Here is a 17302-nt window from a genome sequence, read left to right as displayed (position 1 = left end):
TAAAGAAAATTTGTAGTAAAAAAATTGCAACACAAAAAACATATATTAATAATAATATTAAAATATAAGAAAAACAAATTTACATACAACTGCTCATACTATATTATTTTGTAGATTACTCTTACCAATTATGAACATATTAGATTTTATATCTAAAAAAATATGATAGTTTGTGTGAAGTGATATGTTTGTCTTTCTTGTCAGAACTTGGAGCATATTTAGACTGAGACGACAAAACGACGCCGTAATTAATCTTGATTGCTTAGAATATAACACTACATACAGTGTCGTGCCTGTGAGTCTGCGTTGGAAGAGAATCAACAGCGAGAACAATGGAGGCGCCGTCATTTGCTTATTCTGCTTCCTCTTCCTCTCTCCTTTCTCTTCGCAAAACGCCACTCTCATCTCCGAGATTACACCGTTTCGGCAATACCAAACATAAAAACTTCTCAATTCGTGCCTCCTCATCTGGGGATTCTGGTTCGTTCTCTCTGGTTTCTGAAGACACCCTTTTGCAAAAGTCCTCTCCTTTTTGTTTTTTCGTTTCTGGGTCTTCGTTTAGTTCCACAACAACCCCTCAGATTCTCTTGATTTTTCAGTTGTGACTTTGCTTGATTACGGTGCTGGCAATGTTCGGAGTGTCAGGAATGCAATCAGATTCCTCGGGTTTGAAATCAAAGATGTGAGCTTTTTGCATCATAACATAATGAGATTTTTTTAATTGTTTTTTGTGTGAGAGGTTTTGTATCTGAAGCAAATTTTTTTACTAGGTGCAAACCCCGCAAGATATTTTGAATGCAAGACAGTTAGTTTTTCCAGGGGTTGGAGCATTTGCTGCTGCCATGGAGGTGTTAAGCAAAACTGGGTATTTATTTATTTGAATGTGTTTACCTTTTAAATGTTTTTCTTTTGTGGTTTAGTAGTTGTAGTGATAGATGCCTGTTGTAAGATATTTCTGCTGGGTTATAGTGGTGGGGTATTGAAGGATATCACAGGACAATACTAGTGTTGATCTTTATTCTCTTTTGCTTGATTAAAATTTACAATGTACACTGAAAAGGGGTTGAACCAAGACTCCTATAAATACACTATACATTGGAATTTATGAGTAATGTGTACTGATAGCTAAGTCGATGGTCGGTTAAAATTCTGGGGATGTTAAGTTGGAGGGACTTGTGGTTGTTTTAGACTTTTGCTGTAATGGTTACAATAAACTCATTTTGTATGTCAGAGGTGCCTTTTGAATTGCAAAACGTCTCTTTAGTTTTGCTGAATTTTTTGGGTTGGATTATAAACTAGGCATTGTCATGTATATATTTGAAGTTCTTTTGAGGCAATTTTTAATTTTGATCTTTGAATGATTGCCCTCTGAATTTTAGCTTGAGTCAAATGTTTTATTTAGATCATACTTATTTTGCAGAATGGATGAAGCATTATGTTCATATATTGAAAAGGATCGTCCATTTTTGGGGATTTGTCTTGGACTTCAACTACTTTTTGAATCCAGTGAGGAGAATGGACCAGGTTAGTCGTAACACATCTTTAGTTTTTGTTATGTTTACTCCTTCAACTTTGAACATTTGTTTTAAATTTAATATTATTATAATGGATGCCAAGGTTTCCATCCATGTAGATGTGAAATTAAATTAATCAATATTAAACTTCACTTAAAGAAAAAATGCTTGATTTTAATTTTTTTATTAGGCCAATGCTAATGAGAGGAGAATCTTTTGCATTCATATGTTATTTTTATTCTGTACCGTGTAATGTAAGATTTTCTTATAATTAATTCAGGTGGAAATAGTGTTTTAATGCATGATTTTTAGAGCTTATAGAGTCCTAGTCCTAGATGATGATAATCAATGATTTTCAGGTCTTATTTTTATTGTGTACTGTGTAATGTAATTTCTTATGATTAACTCTGGTTGAAATAGTATTCCGATGCATATTTTTTGAGCGGATAGAGTCGTAGTTTATGAGAAGAGATGCTTGAGATACGAAGATAAGCTATAGAAACAATTTTTTTTTTCCTCATTAAAATAAGAGTAAGGAAAAGTTCACGGAAAGCAAGTTTAGTAAGACAGAAGTTAGTCTGTTTGGAGGTTAAATTATAATGGACAACTGTATGGTCAATGCTGGTCTGTGGTGATTCAGTTGTAAAAGTTAGAGCTTGAGTTAAATTTAAAGTTCACTTCCTAAGATGGTATTAGAGTCTATCCTAATGAGGTTTGTTCAACCAATTGTACCACCCACTATCAAGTTGTTATCGGACTATCCACAAATATCTAATCGTACGTCCGAGATGTCCAGCCATTGACATGAGAGGATGTGTTGGAGGTTCCACTTCAGTTAAAGATATAATAAATTAAAACATTACAAGTTGATAAAAACATCATCTTATATACTAGTTTTGTAAGGTTGAGTTAGCCTTAAAATCTATTTTGTAAGAGTTTCAATCAAATTTTGTTTTTTTTTATGGAGTCTAGTACTGTTGATTAATCCATTTTTCTAACCCCATTTAGTGGGATAATGTTTTTGTCTGGTTGTATTGTCGTAGTTCATTTTCTTAAGGGTGTGATTGGTAGTGAAGCTATGGATGGAAGGGGAAGTGAGGACATTTTTTATTTATTTAGAGGTAGCAGTATCACATTTAAAAAATAAAAATACTTGGACATTAAGTTTTTGTTAATCTGGGATCTTATTTTTTATTTATTTTAAGAACTTATCAAATTAAACAACATTTATTACAACTAAAATTTTTACCCTTTGCCCCCCTTTTCTCCAAACCCCAGCCCATACACTTACCCAAAACACTAAGATTTGGAGATATTGGTAATTGTGCATTTCATATTTCTTTAGTGTTTAATTTCTGCCATGCTTCTGCAAATGGTATTTTTATTTAGTAGCATGTTGAAATATTTACTGACTTAGTATATATACACCCATAAAGTTGTTTGGCTATGCACTTGTAAGGACAATGTACATCGTCCTAAGATGTTTTTTGTTTAGTCATGAATGTTGATTTCCTAACATGGACAACTGGGTAACAAAGAATCCATCTAGACTAGACAGTTCAGTGAATTGAGTCATTTGTTTGAATCTGTAGCCTTAGTAATTTTCGGTAAGCTTTTCTGACATATGGAGACAACAGTCTCTTATTTAACAGAAAGCTTACTTTCCTGAGTACTGAAAGACCAAACTACCTTTTTATTCACACTTTTAATTAAGTATTGAACGAACAAATGTGCTTGTGAATCAGTAAAAGGTCTTGGCTTAATACCTGGAACTGTTGGGCGATTTGACTCATCAAATGGTTTTAGAGTACCACATATTGGCTGGAATGCTTTACAAATCACGAAGGACTCAGGAATTTTGGATGATGTTGGAAATCACCATGTCTATTTTGTGCACTCTTATCGTGCCATGCCTGTATGTTTCCACTTTTCTTTGAAAATCTCCTTGTTGCTTTGGTTGTCATATTCTTACTCCTTATTTTCATGAAAGTATTTAAGTAATCTGTTTTTTTTAACTTCTCAGTCAGATGACAATAATGAGTGGATATCCTCCACATGTGACTATGGTGACAAATTTATAGCATCTATTAGAAGAGGAAATGTGCATGCAGTTCAATTCCACCCAGAGAAGAGTGGAGGCAAGTTTTATCTTACTTTCCAATCCTTTATTTCTCTCTCTAATATGCAGAGCCCTAAATCATGGAGGCTGTCATCTTTATTGGAATTTATGTTCTTCATTACCTTGTAATTGGACTCTCGTCATGCAAAGAATTAAAATTTCTGAATCAACATTATTTTGAAGGATGATCTTAGTTTCCAATTGATTAACAAAAATAATTGAAATGAAAAGACTGAAAAAGAAATAGCAAAGTACTTTTTTTCAAGGAAGAAATAGGAAACTAATTAATTCCATTCAGATTGAAAATTTTCTTTCTGTTTTTTTATAGGATTTGCATTTTGAATCTTTAATGGATTTTGGTAGAATACTTTTGTGAAATTTGAATTTCTCCAAATTTCACTCTTCTTTTGGGAGAATACGGTGACTCTTCTGTGATATATTTGTTTATATAGGTAAAATGACATGCTATGTTTTTTTTTTCATTCTTCGGCTGTCATATTCTTGCTCTGATTCCTGAAATATTATTCTCAGATGTTGGTCTCTCTATTTTGAGGAGATTCTTGAATCCAAAGTCAAACATGACAAAGGTGGCCTTTATACCTTTCTATGCACTTCTTCTGTATCATTACTTTTGTAATAATTTTGTTTCGACACATGGTAACTAATCATTTGTAATATTTACTTGAAGACAGAAGCCTGGTGAAGGAAAAGCTTTAAAACTTGCAAAAAGGGTAATAGTCATGGAAGCCCTCATGTTTTAAATTAATTAATATGTATTTTTCGGCTGCCTCCTGGGTGCATTCACTCTGTTCATTTTCTAACAAGCCGTTGTTTATTAAGGTGATTGCTTGTCTTGATGTGAGAGCAAACGATAATGGGGACCTTGTTGTAACCAAAGGAGATCAGTATGATGTAAGAGAACATACAAAAGAGAACGAGGTATCAGAGATAATACTTATTTTTTGCTTTTACGAGTTTGCTTAAAATTCAAATAGAAGATATGCCAAGACACTGGACATCTATACAATATCAACTTCTTGTAGGTGTAGTTGATTGTTGAACAAGAACCATCTAAACTTTAGTTTTTTCCCGTTGCCTGGTTAATATTTAGTATTAAAGGGTAAACCTGTATGTGTATTATCTTATGAAGCTATTTTAATTGTTAGGTAAGGAATCTTGGCAAGCCTGTTGATCTTGCTGGACAGTACTATAAAGATGGAGCTGATGAGGTATGCTTTTGATAATTTTGTTCAATGTTATGAAACAGGTTCTTTCCTGTTAAACTTAACGATTGGGTGCAGGTCAGCTTTCTAAACATTACTGGATTTCGCGACTTCCCTCTTGGTGATTTACCCATGCTTCAGGTTTGTGAAATATGCCAAAATGGAAGTGTTTTAGTTGGTGCTAGACTATATTTTATCCACTATCTGCTGTGGTTTCATGCTCCTTATGCTTCATAGGTATTGCGATACACATCAGAAAATGTTTTTGTACCCTTAACAGTTGGGGGAGGAATTAGAGATTTCACAGATTCAACTGGAAGGTATTATTACTGATCTATATTGACTTTCTTGCAATATTTTTTTTTCAATTAAAATTATCCAGACGTTTATAGTTTTATCATTGTGTTCACTTGGAACTTTCAAAACTTTTTCATTCGGTTAATTATATTCTTAGGTACTATTCTAGTTTGGAAGTTGCTTCAGAATACTTTAGGTCTGGGGCTGATAAGATTTCTATTGGAAGTGATGCAGTTTATGCTGCAGAAGAATATTTAAGAACCGGAGTATAGAACTCAACCCATTGCGTGTTTCTATTACTATGCACTAATATATGTGTCATTTCTGATGTTTCTATGGTTGTCACATTTAGGTAAAGACTGGGAAGACCAGCTTGGAGCAGATATCAAGAGTTTATGGGAATCAGGTTAGCTAACAGCTGATTTCATGTCTGCTCTTTTTTCCTATGCATGTGCCTGTGTGTACTTGAGAATCCCTGAACATACATATAACTTTAGGCCACTTTTTGCCCCATTTTATAGCATAATTTTTCTAAATGTTTATCACGTTTTTCAATGTGTATTAAATTTCTCAAGTTTTATAACAAATAGTAGCAGTGTTAAAATCACATCACAAATAATTAGAAGTGTTTATTCCTATTAATTTTCAATTTGCAGGCAGTGGTTGTTAGTATTGATCCCCGCAGAGTGTATGTAAAGGATCCTAATGATGTGCAATTGAAGACCGTAAGGGTTTCAAATCCAGGTGAAGATCTTGCTGTTTTCTTTTCCTTTATTTTGTATTTTATTGCTCTGAATTATCTAAATTCTTACTGTAATATCTATGTGGGTGGTCAAATATGCAAGAGACAGATCTGATCTCTTTTAAGGTGGTCCTAAAATTATCCCTAGTAATTGTTTGATTTTGAAATAGGAACTTCGTATATCTGTACTCTGTTGTTCCCTCCCCTTCACCCATTTTTCTTTGGTGTAACACTTAAATAACATGGATATGTTATTAGATTCTGTTTGCTTCTAACAAATTGTGCTGTATACAGTATTTGCTGAGGACTGCAGTAGGGTAATTAGTTTCTATTTCTGATTAGTTAAAATAAGCAAGTTGAGAGAGATTTTTGGATGTAAAACAGAGAATATGCACTCTTATGTGAAACATTTTAAATTTTAATATTCTAAAGCCATTTTGTGTTGGTTTCAGGTCCAAATGGAGAAGAGTATGCATGGTATCAATGTACAGTAAGTTTATTTTCTATCTTTGTTTAATTTTTTTATCATGTCTCTTAACCTAGTTTCGTTTTCATTTAAACATTCTAAAATGAAATAGTGGATAACACTAGAGTTACAACTTTAAGAGGCTAAAAAAGGGATACAATAATCACTTTCCATGCATCCAAATATTTTAGTCAGTGGTTGTCATGAGATTTATATTCATGGATGAAGCTCTTGGAATCTCTTTAAAGGGAAAGAATGGAATATAGTTATTTGATTACTTACTTCCTGAAGTATTTTTCTCATCTCAACACCTATGTTTATTGTAAGGTTAATGGAGGCCGAGAAGGCCGACAAATTGGTGCTTATGAACTAGCAAAAGCAGTTGAAGAGCTTGGTGCTGGAGAAATACTACTTAATTGCATCGATTGCGATGGTAAATATAATTTTGCATCCTTTAACTATATTTCACTATATTTTTTCTTTATCAAGTGCACTCTAATTTTTCTTCTTCAGTGCAGTTTATTTTTTCTTTGAACACTTGGTCTTTAGCCAAGCCAAATGGGGTTGTGTAATTCATGAAATTGACCTCATTTAGTGGGATAACACTTTTGTTGTTTGTAAGAGCAGTTTTTTTTTCTTCAAATTAGTTTTAAAATTGTTCATAATTTGCAGACTTTTGACTGTTGTCAAGACCATCTTCATCAATAATTTTAAAAATTTGACTTTCTTATTTTCAATATAATCACACTAAAGGTGGATAAAAATGACTTTCCTTTGTTCATATCTAGGCTCTTAACTCTTTTCAAGAGTTCCATGACTCATTACTAGTTCAGTCTTCCAAATTTTGGGGGACTAAAATAAGATATGTGCCCTTTACCTTAACTCTAAACTTGTTAGCTATGGCCTCTATTCTGACTTATTCTTAAAGTTGTTTTGAATGAGTTGCTATTTTTTTTCTTCATATATATATATGAAAGAGATAGGGCTGTCTTGTTGCATTCATTAATTATTTCTTGTTCTTTATGTCTAAATTTGTCTTATTTTTGTATCTCTTATTCTCATCCTATTTGTACTTTCCATTCTTTTCCTATGATAAACGATTTTCCATTGGAAAAAATAGAAGACTCTGTGTGTAATTTGACTATATATTCAATGAATTGTTACTTTTATTCTAATTTTTTGTAATGTTTTCAGGTCAAGGGAAAGGATTTGATGTAGATTTAATTAAGTTGATATCAGACGCTGTAAGTATCCCTGTGATTGCAAGTAGTGGTGCTGGTGCTCCGGCACACTTTTCTGAAGTGTTCAATAAAACAAATGCATCAGCAGCACTTGCTGCTGGCATTTTTCACAGGAAGGAGGTATTACTTCTGTTTCATTATTTTCTTGATGCTGATTGGAATGATTTTGATTTGTTAACTGTGTTCTATGACTTGTGTTTGGATACTGAGATCTCCATTAATTGCAGGTGCCTATTCAGTCTGTAAAAGAGCATTTGTTGAAGGAAGGCATTGAAGTCCGAATCTGATCATATTCATTTAGTGGTAAAACTTTCTAGATGCACTTCTTAATAAACAGACCTTGTATGTTATCACTTTTGTGTAATCTAAACTCTCAAAATGTCAACATTTTGGATCATCAAAAGATTTTCAATGAGACCTTTGTAATATTTTTAGAGAAATAGATTTACCATGTGCAGCACTTTCTCTGAGCATTTGTTATTACAAGTTTGTTTCATTTGTCTGATCATTTTATTACTACAAATTTGATGAGTGTCTCTTTTTTAAAAGAAACAAAGTGGAAATAATAAAGACAAAATTATGAATAAGAACAAATAATAAATATGTACAAGAGCTAAAGCTAATGTCAATTATGTGTATAAATACAATTTATCATTTCCTCTTAACAGTGTCTTCTTCAGTCCACATCTCTTATTTTGTGAAGAAATAAAAATGTGTGGAACTCTATTTATCAACTAAACTACACTGGTACATTGATGTTACTTCACCTCAGCACTCTTCCATTTTCAGTCATTAATTTGTATAAGTTATTCCATATAATTTTTTGAAGTTCTTACTTCAATTTTTGTGTAAGTTGATTTTAATTTATAAAGAAACTCAAACGATTTCTTCTTTATTTTATTTTTTGTCTCAGAAATATTATACTGGAAAGCTCCAAGCTTCCTTTTGTCATAAACATCCCCCTAATTATTTTTACCCAAGTTATTTTCAACAGAAGATTAAGCATCAAGCACGTTCTCAACAAGGCAATTTCTTCTCCACCCTCCATATTTTCTTCTTGCACCTCCATAAATCTTTACCCTTGAACAAAATGTGTAGGATTTTTTTATTTTTCATTTTCAAATTGTATAATTCATAATACTTTTGAATTATATTTCAAATTTTATTTAGAGTTTGAAAAGTATTTTTTGTGTTCGAAGATGCATTTCAAATTCTAAAACTCATAATACAAAATTGTATTCTAAATTTTAAAGTTCGAATTCAAAAAGTATTTTATGAGTTTGAAAATTCATTTCGAATTCTATAATTTGCAATAAAAATTCTATAATTTGTAATAAAAGTTTGGATCTGAATTTTAAAATTTGAAATAGAATTTGGTATTCTAAATTTTAGAATTCAAAATGCATTTTATAACTCAGAAAATACCTTTTGAAACTATAAAGTATCTTTCAAATTTTAAAATTCTGAAATACAAAATTGTATTATGAATTCTAAAATTGGAAATACATTTTAGAATGCAGAAAAAGGGAGAGAGTGTCAATGAAAAAAAGGACAAATCAATTCCCATCTTCCATAGAGGTGGAGGAAGAAAGCATGGAGGTGCAGGGAGAAATTGGCTCTCAACAAGCATATAGCACTGTTTAATCACGTTAACATATCTATAGTTTCCACTAAGACTATTTCTTCCCGCACCTCCATATGTTCTTTTGTCACTCCATACAAAATATGAAAATACATTTTTATTCTTTTAATTTCACCCTCATATAGTAGCTTCTGGATTATGTAATTCGGACACGCATTTGAAAAAAGACTTCTAGATTACATAATACGAAAGCTAAAAAAGACTTCTAAATTATATAATCTGGAAACTAATCATGCATTTGTAAATAGACCTCCGAATTATATAATCTGAAAGTTAATTACGAATTTAAAAAAAGACTTTTGAATTACGTAATCTGGAATATTACGTAGAGACATTTTTGGAAATATAAAAATTTATGAAGGTGGGAGAAGAATATATGGAGGTGCATGAAGGAAGAAACAGCCTTCCACCAATCTTCCTAAAATTTTGGAGGCTTCTTCTTCCTGCACCCCAACAATTTTCTAAATTCCGAAACTAGCCTTAATCTTTTATTTGAAAAAGGACACCGTGGTTACCGGAAATAGGGATCTTGGAGTGTGCTACGGATTCATCAATCCAGAACTGAATATTTTTTAGAGGGTGTTCCGGAAGTAATTTTGCATAAATTATTGATTTTCGGATTGTTGAATCCGGAAGCCTAATTCTGTTACAGATTTGTAGATCCGGAATGCTTTTTTTTTTAATTACAGATTTATGAATCTGGAATGCATATTTCTGTTACGGATTGGTGGATCTGGAATGTTTTTTTGAATGATGGATTTTTGAATGTGAAATGCATATTTTGAATTAGGAATTGGTGGATCTGAAATTTTACCGAAAATTTTTTCTGGATTCCATAATCCTTAATGCAAGAAAAATAAATACAATTCAAATGTATTTTAGGGTTTTTAAAAAATAACAGGACAATTTGATATTTGCATAACATTGCGGAGTGAAGAAACCGCCACTTTTGGAATTCATGAAAGAGTTATCAGCTAGAGAGACTAATAAGACACAATAATTTGTACACTTATATCCATTGTCATTGGTTTAACAACACTTATATATCAAAATCAGTGTTCTATTTCAATAATAAACCCTCTCTTTCTGTATCTTGCAGAACCTCATTGGATAGAATGATTGAGTATTGTTAATTTTGTCTTAACTCTTCAAATAGGTGTTTAATCATCCAACTCCCAACTCTTAAACTTTATTTTGATCAATTACTAATTTTGATTTATCCCACACCAATGGCTTCAATTTTTGAATCCTTGTACGAACTGGGATTAGTTACACATTTGAAAACCTAGTTGTATATCATCACCATCACACATTATTTATCTTCCATTATTAATTACATAAAACTATAATAATACGTAAAATATCTTTCATTCCAAAAAATAAATGTTAAATTATTTAATTAGAATGTATATCTAGAAGAAATATTAATTAATAAAGGAAGATCCAATGTTCAAAATTAATTAATAATTTATTAAATAAATTAAATTTAAAAGTACTCCATTTGAATTTATTATTAAAAAACTTTTATATTTAACGATATTTTTTCTACGATCGTGAAACTTACAAAAATTTATATGAAGCTTCGTAGCATTTCTTACAAATCTTTCTGTAAAATATTCTCAGAATTTTTCTTACTAAATATGACAAATTCGACTCGACCACAAACCAAAATCAACATATAATTTTTTTTGTGTAAATTAAAAATCACTCATAAAATTACTTTCATCTTATTTACAAAATATAATTTTAAAATTGAAAACCTATATATATATATAATCATAATACATTTTTGCGTTGTACTCTAAGATTTGGAGTTTTATTTCCACGCATTAAAAATTAATAAAAAATATTAAAAAAAATTACTAAACATAATATTCTAAATCTAATTGGAAAACAACACAAAAAACGAATTATAATATTTTTTAAAATACCTTATTGAATTGATATTTTGTAAAAAAAAAAAATTAAACCAAGTTCCAATGAATGTTTTAAAAAAATTAAAATATAATACGTAGACTTGAATTATATTAATTGACGTTTTGTAATAAAAAGATGAGTTAATTTTGTTGATATTTAAGTTGGTAGGTTGAAAGATGTTGTTCCTTTTTGCAAAAAGGCAAAGAGAGATATCCTACATTTTCGGTGGTGAGTTATGATTTGCAATCATATAAATGATGATTCTGAATATTTATGATGGTTAGGTGATTTTGATGCCTTGGAATAATGGTTTCCATAAATATGGATCCACATTAATTCTTTCACGTTCTTCTGCTCAATCATTTTCATCTGCTTTCAACAAATATTTTGCAGATTCAATATGTAGGATATTAGGTTTATTGTGATTACTTTCTTTGCATGCTTTAGAGTTTTTGAAAAATAAAGGGTTCCAAAATGTTTTTGTGAAAACTTATTTGTGATCAATGAGTAGTTTAATGTTATTTACCAGTAAAATATAGTCGCACAATTTATATATATTTTTCATATAGTGGTAAGTTTAGGTACTTTTAGCTAATGGAATGGGAAAGAGAGTGTATTTAACAATTTATACTAAATTGGCAAAAAAAAATTGTCAATTTAAAATTTAGTTCCATTTTAAACACTTAAAATAGATAAAATTTCAACTCTGAAATATATGGCTACCCAATCTATATGACAGAAGAATTAGGAAAAATTATTTTAACACCCTATACTTTATCTTATATTTATTTAATAACTATATACATTAATAAATTTGGGATAGAGAGAAAAGAAAGATGAACTGAATGATAAAACATGTAAAACTACATACGAACTCGAACCCGAGTTCTTTTAGTAATAAGAAAGCATTAACCACTAGATGAGACAAATTTTATGGTCATATTATTATTTTTATTATACTTATTATCATTAATATAATTTATACATATTAATATTAATTAATAATAATAATAAAATAAATTATATTCATATTATTAATATTATATTTATATTATTAATATTATATTCATATTATTAATATTTTTAATATTGTTAATAATAATAAGTATAATAAAAATCATAATAATACTAAAGAATTTGCTTGGTGTAGTGGTTAAATTTTCTTTAGTTACTGAAGATGCCAAAATTTACATAAGAACGTGCCAAAATTTACATAAAGAACGTTTAAGGAATGGTAGTTTTGTGTTTTAAAAATTATGGAAACTAAATGCCATGCCATCAACATAGTGTCTAGCATGGAGAATGATAAGAAACAAATTGTCAACAAATGTATAATCCAGTTAGAAGAAACATAAGCATCCCAAGTATACTGTGTGTCTTTTGCGGGGAACATTTAGAACCAGTTAACCATCTTTTTATAGGATGTTTGATTTCTCTTTTTGTATGGAATAAATGCTTTAACGTGAGGTCACAGTAATGCATTATGAACCAAAGAGCCTCTTTTGTCAATTTTCTATACACAGGTTGAAGGGAGTTAGTTTGAGCTTGAATGTGGGAAATTTGGAAGCATAGAAATCAGATTGTGTTCAGGAATGCAAGACCAGATCCAGTAGAAATTTTTGCACTTGCCCAACTTAGAGCTTTGATCATGGATAGCTGGTAAAGTAAAATCTGCAGGGTTTTAGATCCCATATCTTGTCTAAACACCATCAAATGCAAAATCAGATCTAGAAGGTGATTGAAGATAAATTATGTTAGAGAACAATAGATGTACTACCGATGTTAATTTTGGTGTCTATAAAAGTTTTGGTCATACAATAAATGAATTTTTGATTGGGGTAGGATATGATTTTTGGTTAATAGTTTTTTCCTGGTCGAAATATGAGTGTATTTTTTATACCCACGTTGGAGTATTCCTAAAATATTTCAAGCGATTTAATTCATTCATGGCTGATAACAAAAAATATAATAATAAAATACTTAATTAAATTAAATATAAATTAAATTATTAAATAAAAATTAATAAAAGTAGTTGTTAAATGAAAATATATATTTAAAAAAAATGTCAAAGTATCACCATCTTCCAATAATTAGATGTTCGAAATGCCATTCATTTCTGGAACACTATTGCAAAACCACATGAGATTGAACATAAACTGTTTTTGGTATTATTTATAATTAAAATTGAAAATTTTATGTAATAAATTTAAGATAAACACAAGTTGCAAAAATAAAAGTCGGAGAGCAACAGTGAAGTGCTTAAAAAGTACATAAGTTTATTTTTATTTTGAAAATAGAGAAACATTTAATAAAAGTAGAAGTTGGGAAACATTAAAGTCAAAGAAAACGGTCCATTCAGTTAGTTGCCTTTAATTATCACATTTATTCTTTCTCTTTTTCTCCTTTGCATCCTCTATTTTCTTTTCTGACCTGCTTCCTTTCACATCTCACAATTCCAGAACCAAAAGAATGAATTTCATACTTGGACAACTTTCCTCATCAGAAAAATAAATAAATCTATCTTTTTCATAAATTTAAATTAGTTATACAAAAATTAAAAAAATCGAAAATATATAAGCTAATTTTAGTTTGTAAAAAAAATTAATTTCAATTCTCTTATTATTTTTTACCTAAAAGAAATTTGCCAAGAAGATAATCTAAATACACTTGTTAAAAAGTTACGAAATATATTTTTTGTATGTGTATTTTTAAAAATTACATTCTCACAATTTAAAGACTTGTAATCAAGTAACATAACTAAAGTGACGGCAAAATAAATAGTTATTATTAGGAAGATACGTCTATCTCGTCAAACTTTTGTGAAATTATACGATTTTTTTTCTCCAACTTTTTAAATAAATGATATGATCAATATTTTTTTTGAGATGGATAAGGGTAAACGAAGTGTTTTATTTATCAGAAACTTAATAGGTGGGGGGAAGACATTTGATTTTATACATTTATTCGATATCTCTAATGCGTGCGGAGAATGGTGGCACTGGCGATGCGGTTGGGGTGTTGTTGCGACGTGCGACCTAGTATGCGCGGAGGTTGTTGACGGTGGGCGTGGGATTGAGTGGGGTGGGGGTGAGAGTTTATTCTCAAAATGAGAAATAGTTGTTAACTGATTCAGGAGGGACGTGAAGGTAGAATAAATGTGATCATTCTTTGCCTTTAGGATAGATTGTCTACTAGAGTGGTTCTCTAGTTGGCTTTGAATCATCGTGAGTTGTGCTTGGATGTTGTTGATGACCTCTTCCAGGTCTTTGGAGACTGGTGTGGGAGGCATGGTAAAAGGAGGAATGAAAGCATCACTGATAGAACAGTAAAGAGTTATATTATGATTAACTAGGTCTAAGCCTACGGACTAATAAGACTACTAAATTAGGGTTTACTAAATTTCTTTTCTTCTTTTCTTCCCTTATTTTCATAATATCTCACTTATATATGTGAGATTTAGATCAAGATAGATTGGACTTGTATGTTATTGAGTTTATCCTAACACACACTATATTTGATAATGTTTAGTTTTTTGAGATTATACATGAGGTTTTTTGAGATTATACATAAATCATAACATATCTTATGTAATAGGATTAAAGGATTTTTATTTATTTATTTATTTATCTTTTTTGATAAAAAAAATTCAAAAAAAAATGCTTATCTTATTTCACTATTAACTAGACATTTTAGTACATTCTTCCACTTTTTTTATTTCTAGTTTCACTTTTTTTAAAAAAAATTACTTAGTATTAATGAAACATATGTATGGAAATAATATTCCTTATGGGTGAATATCATAATTTAAAATATAGGAAATTATACGGTGTCGAAAGTTTCCAAAGAATGTAGCGAAAAACTTTGAGCTGACAAAGAATGTAGCTATAGTACTATTTTTGTTGACGTCTATACTCAAAAGTCTAATCTCATATAGTTTAAGAATTAAGGTTTATAAGTACTATTAATTATATGTTCTTTTTCTCTTAATTATCAGAGTATGGTCTCTTTTAGGAATAATTTATTGAAATTAGGTTATGAGAAGACGTTATGATATATATTGCAGAATCATGGATTCCCTTATGATTGAGACATGCATGCAATTTCAGTTTATGAACAAAATATATAAAAGTAGAACAAGTGTGGAGAATATAACACTAATTAAACAAAAGTTATTAATATTGAATTTAGAAGTTATTTCCAATTGACACATAAATGCTAGAAGCAAACGACAACAATGAACAAGAACATATAAAAGTTACATTTTATGTTATTAATGCCAAATATAAGAAGAATAGCCTCTTTTCTTTAATATATATGCATTCTCTTCGCATGCAAACTTTTCATGGAAATCCACCTCCGGCACCAGCTCCCCCACCGAATCCTCCTCCAGCGCCACCGCCAAGTCCACTTCCAAGTCCACCGCCAGCACCCCCGCCACCTCCAAACCCTCCTCCACCACCACCTCCGAGGCCGCCACCGGCACCAGCACCACCTCCAAACCCAGATCCTCCTCCAAACCCGGCTCCTCCACCAGCTCCACCGCCGCCGCCAAACCCTCCACCACCACCACCGCCTAACCCTCCTCCGGCTCCACCACCGGCACCACCACCAGCACCAAACCCTCCTCCCGAGCCACCGCCTAACCCTCCTCCTCCACCACCACCAAAACCACCTCCACCTCCTCCTCCTAGACCTCCTCCAAACCCTGGATGATGAAAGAAGTTCTTCTCATCCCTAAAACTACCCTTCTCACTCCCAAGCTTCCTTGCATCAATGGTGCAAACAAGGGCACCAAGAACCGCAAAAAGAAGAACCCTAGAAGCCATCTTGTGCTTGAAAACCAAGTAACAAAATCACTTGAAAACAAGATGGCTATTGGTGAGGACTACAAGAGAATGGACTAGGGTTTATATAGCAATGCCCCTAAGGCAAAGCCTAATAATATTACTATATATTATTATGTGCTTTTTTCACATATATCTTTAAAAAAAACTCAAGGGTTTTGAAAATGGAGATAAATTATTGCAGATGTATACGAAGATGCTTTAAATTGGATCATCTTCTTAACCATGCAAACGCGTTGTTGTTCATAAATGCTTCCAACTGCCACTATCTGAAAAAGAGAGAGAAAGAGCTCAACCACTCATGTCTCTCAAGGACCCACTGCCTTGTCAGAGAAGGATATTCACGTTGATCAGTCTCCTCTTTTCATCTGTTTCTGCATGGGCCTCTCTGCAACATTCACCTTTTCAGTTTCAACATTCTTTATATTCCATACAACTTTCTCACCTCATATTCTGCATAAATATATATGACCACAAATATATATATTGAAATCATGTATATTCATAGGTTTTTCTACTGACTTCGATCTAAGTTTTTTGTGATCCACATAATTGTAGCACAAATTTTTAGGGTCTCAAACTTCTCAACTACAAAATATTGTTGGGTTTATATGAGGTCATGGACTTGACTACCAAAAGGTGGGGTGGCTTTTAGTTTTGGAAGAACCTCAAAAGTAATGGACAATTTCAGAAAAAAAATGATTAGATGACATTTTGGGGAACGTTTTGGAATGTCTCTCTAGATTTTCAATTTCACTTTTTCTTGTTTAGCTCATATTCTTGTGAAAAAAATGATGATTGAGGATATTTGTCATTGCTTTAAAGAGAGAGAAAAATGTTTGTAAAGTTTAAGAAACTTGTATAATGAAAATAATTTGATTCTTGTTGTCAAAAGAAAACATTACCATAATTTACATATATATATATATATATATATATATATATATATATATATGGATGATTGTCAAAATTGGACTGAGCGAAAAATTGTGTGAGATGGATCATGATGATTATATAATACTCTAATAATGGGTGGTGATAAAAGACCTAAACGATTAATTTTTAAAAAGTAATATCATTTATTATTATATTATTAAAGTGAATTATAATATATGTTTCCTATTATTTTTATCTTGTCACTCTACTTTTTTGAAAATGAGATTTCAACTTTTTTTAGAAACACTCGATATCCAAAATCTCATATATTCCCACACCAAAGCATGAGCTGAGCAGGTTTTTAAAATTAATTACTGAATTATAATTTGTTGAGATGGTATGTCTAATTATTTAATTGAAT

The 17302-nt window shown here is 31.0% G+C and overlaps 2 protein-coding genes across 2 annotated transcripts; one reads left to right on the top strand and one right to left on the bottom strand.

The window, feature by feature from the left end:
• The first annotated feature begins 130 nt into the window (after nt 1-130).
• On the top strand, nt 131-8110 carry LOC137831251 (imidazole glycerol phosphate synthase hisHF, chloroplastic). Its single transcript, XM_068638848.1, has 19 exons — nt 131-480; nt 600-682; nt 771-865; nt 1421-1524; nt 3260-3429; nt 3538-3652; nt 4165-4220; nt 4326-4364; nt 4474-4572; nt 4800-4862; nt 4935-4997; nt 5094-5176; nt 5311-5419; nt 5506-5559; nt 5810-5897; nt 6348-6385; nt 6689-6794; nt 7556-7722; nt 7830-8110. Exons 1-19 carry the CDS (start codon nt 333-335, stop codon nt 7887-7889), a joined length of 1740 nt encoding a protein of 579 aa, XP_068494949.1. The 5' UTR covers nt 131-332; the 3' UTR covers nt 7890-8110.
• A 7209-nt stretch (nt 8111-15319) lies between these two features.
• Nucleotides 15320-16143, bottom strand: LOC137831249 (glycine-rich protein 5). The gene has a single exon (XM_068638846.1). It carries the CDS (start codon nt 15985-15987, stop codon nt 15502-15504), a length of 486 nt encoding a protein of 161 aa, XP_068494947.1. The 5' UTR covers nt 15988-16143; the 3' UTR covers nt 15320-15501.
• Nucleotides 16144-17302: the final 1159 nt, after the last annotated feature.

The sequence above is a fragment of the Phaseolus vulgaris genome, chromosome 6, assembly GCF_000499845.2.
Source record: "Phaseolus vulgaris cultivar G19833 chromosome 6, P. vulgaris v2.0, whole genome shotgun sequence".
NCBI lineage: Eukaryota > Viridiplantae > Streptophyta > Magnoliopsida > Fabales > Fabaceae > Phaseolus > Phaseolus vulgaris.
The sequence above is the reverse complement of the archived record's forward strand: the minus strand, read 5'-3'. Positions and strand labels throughout refer to the sequence as shown.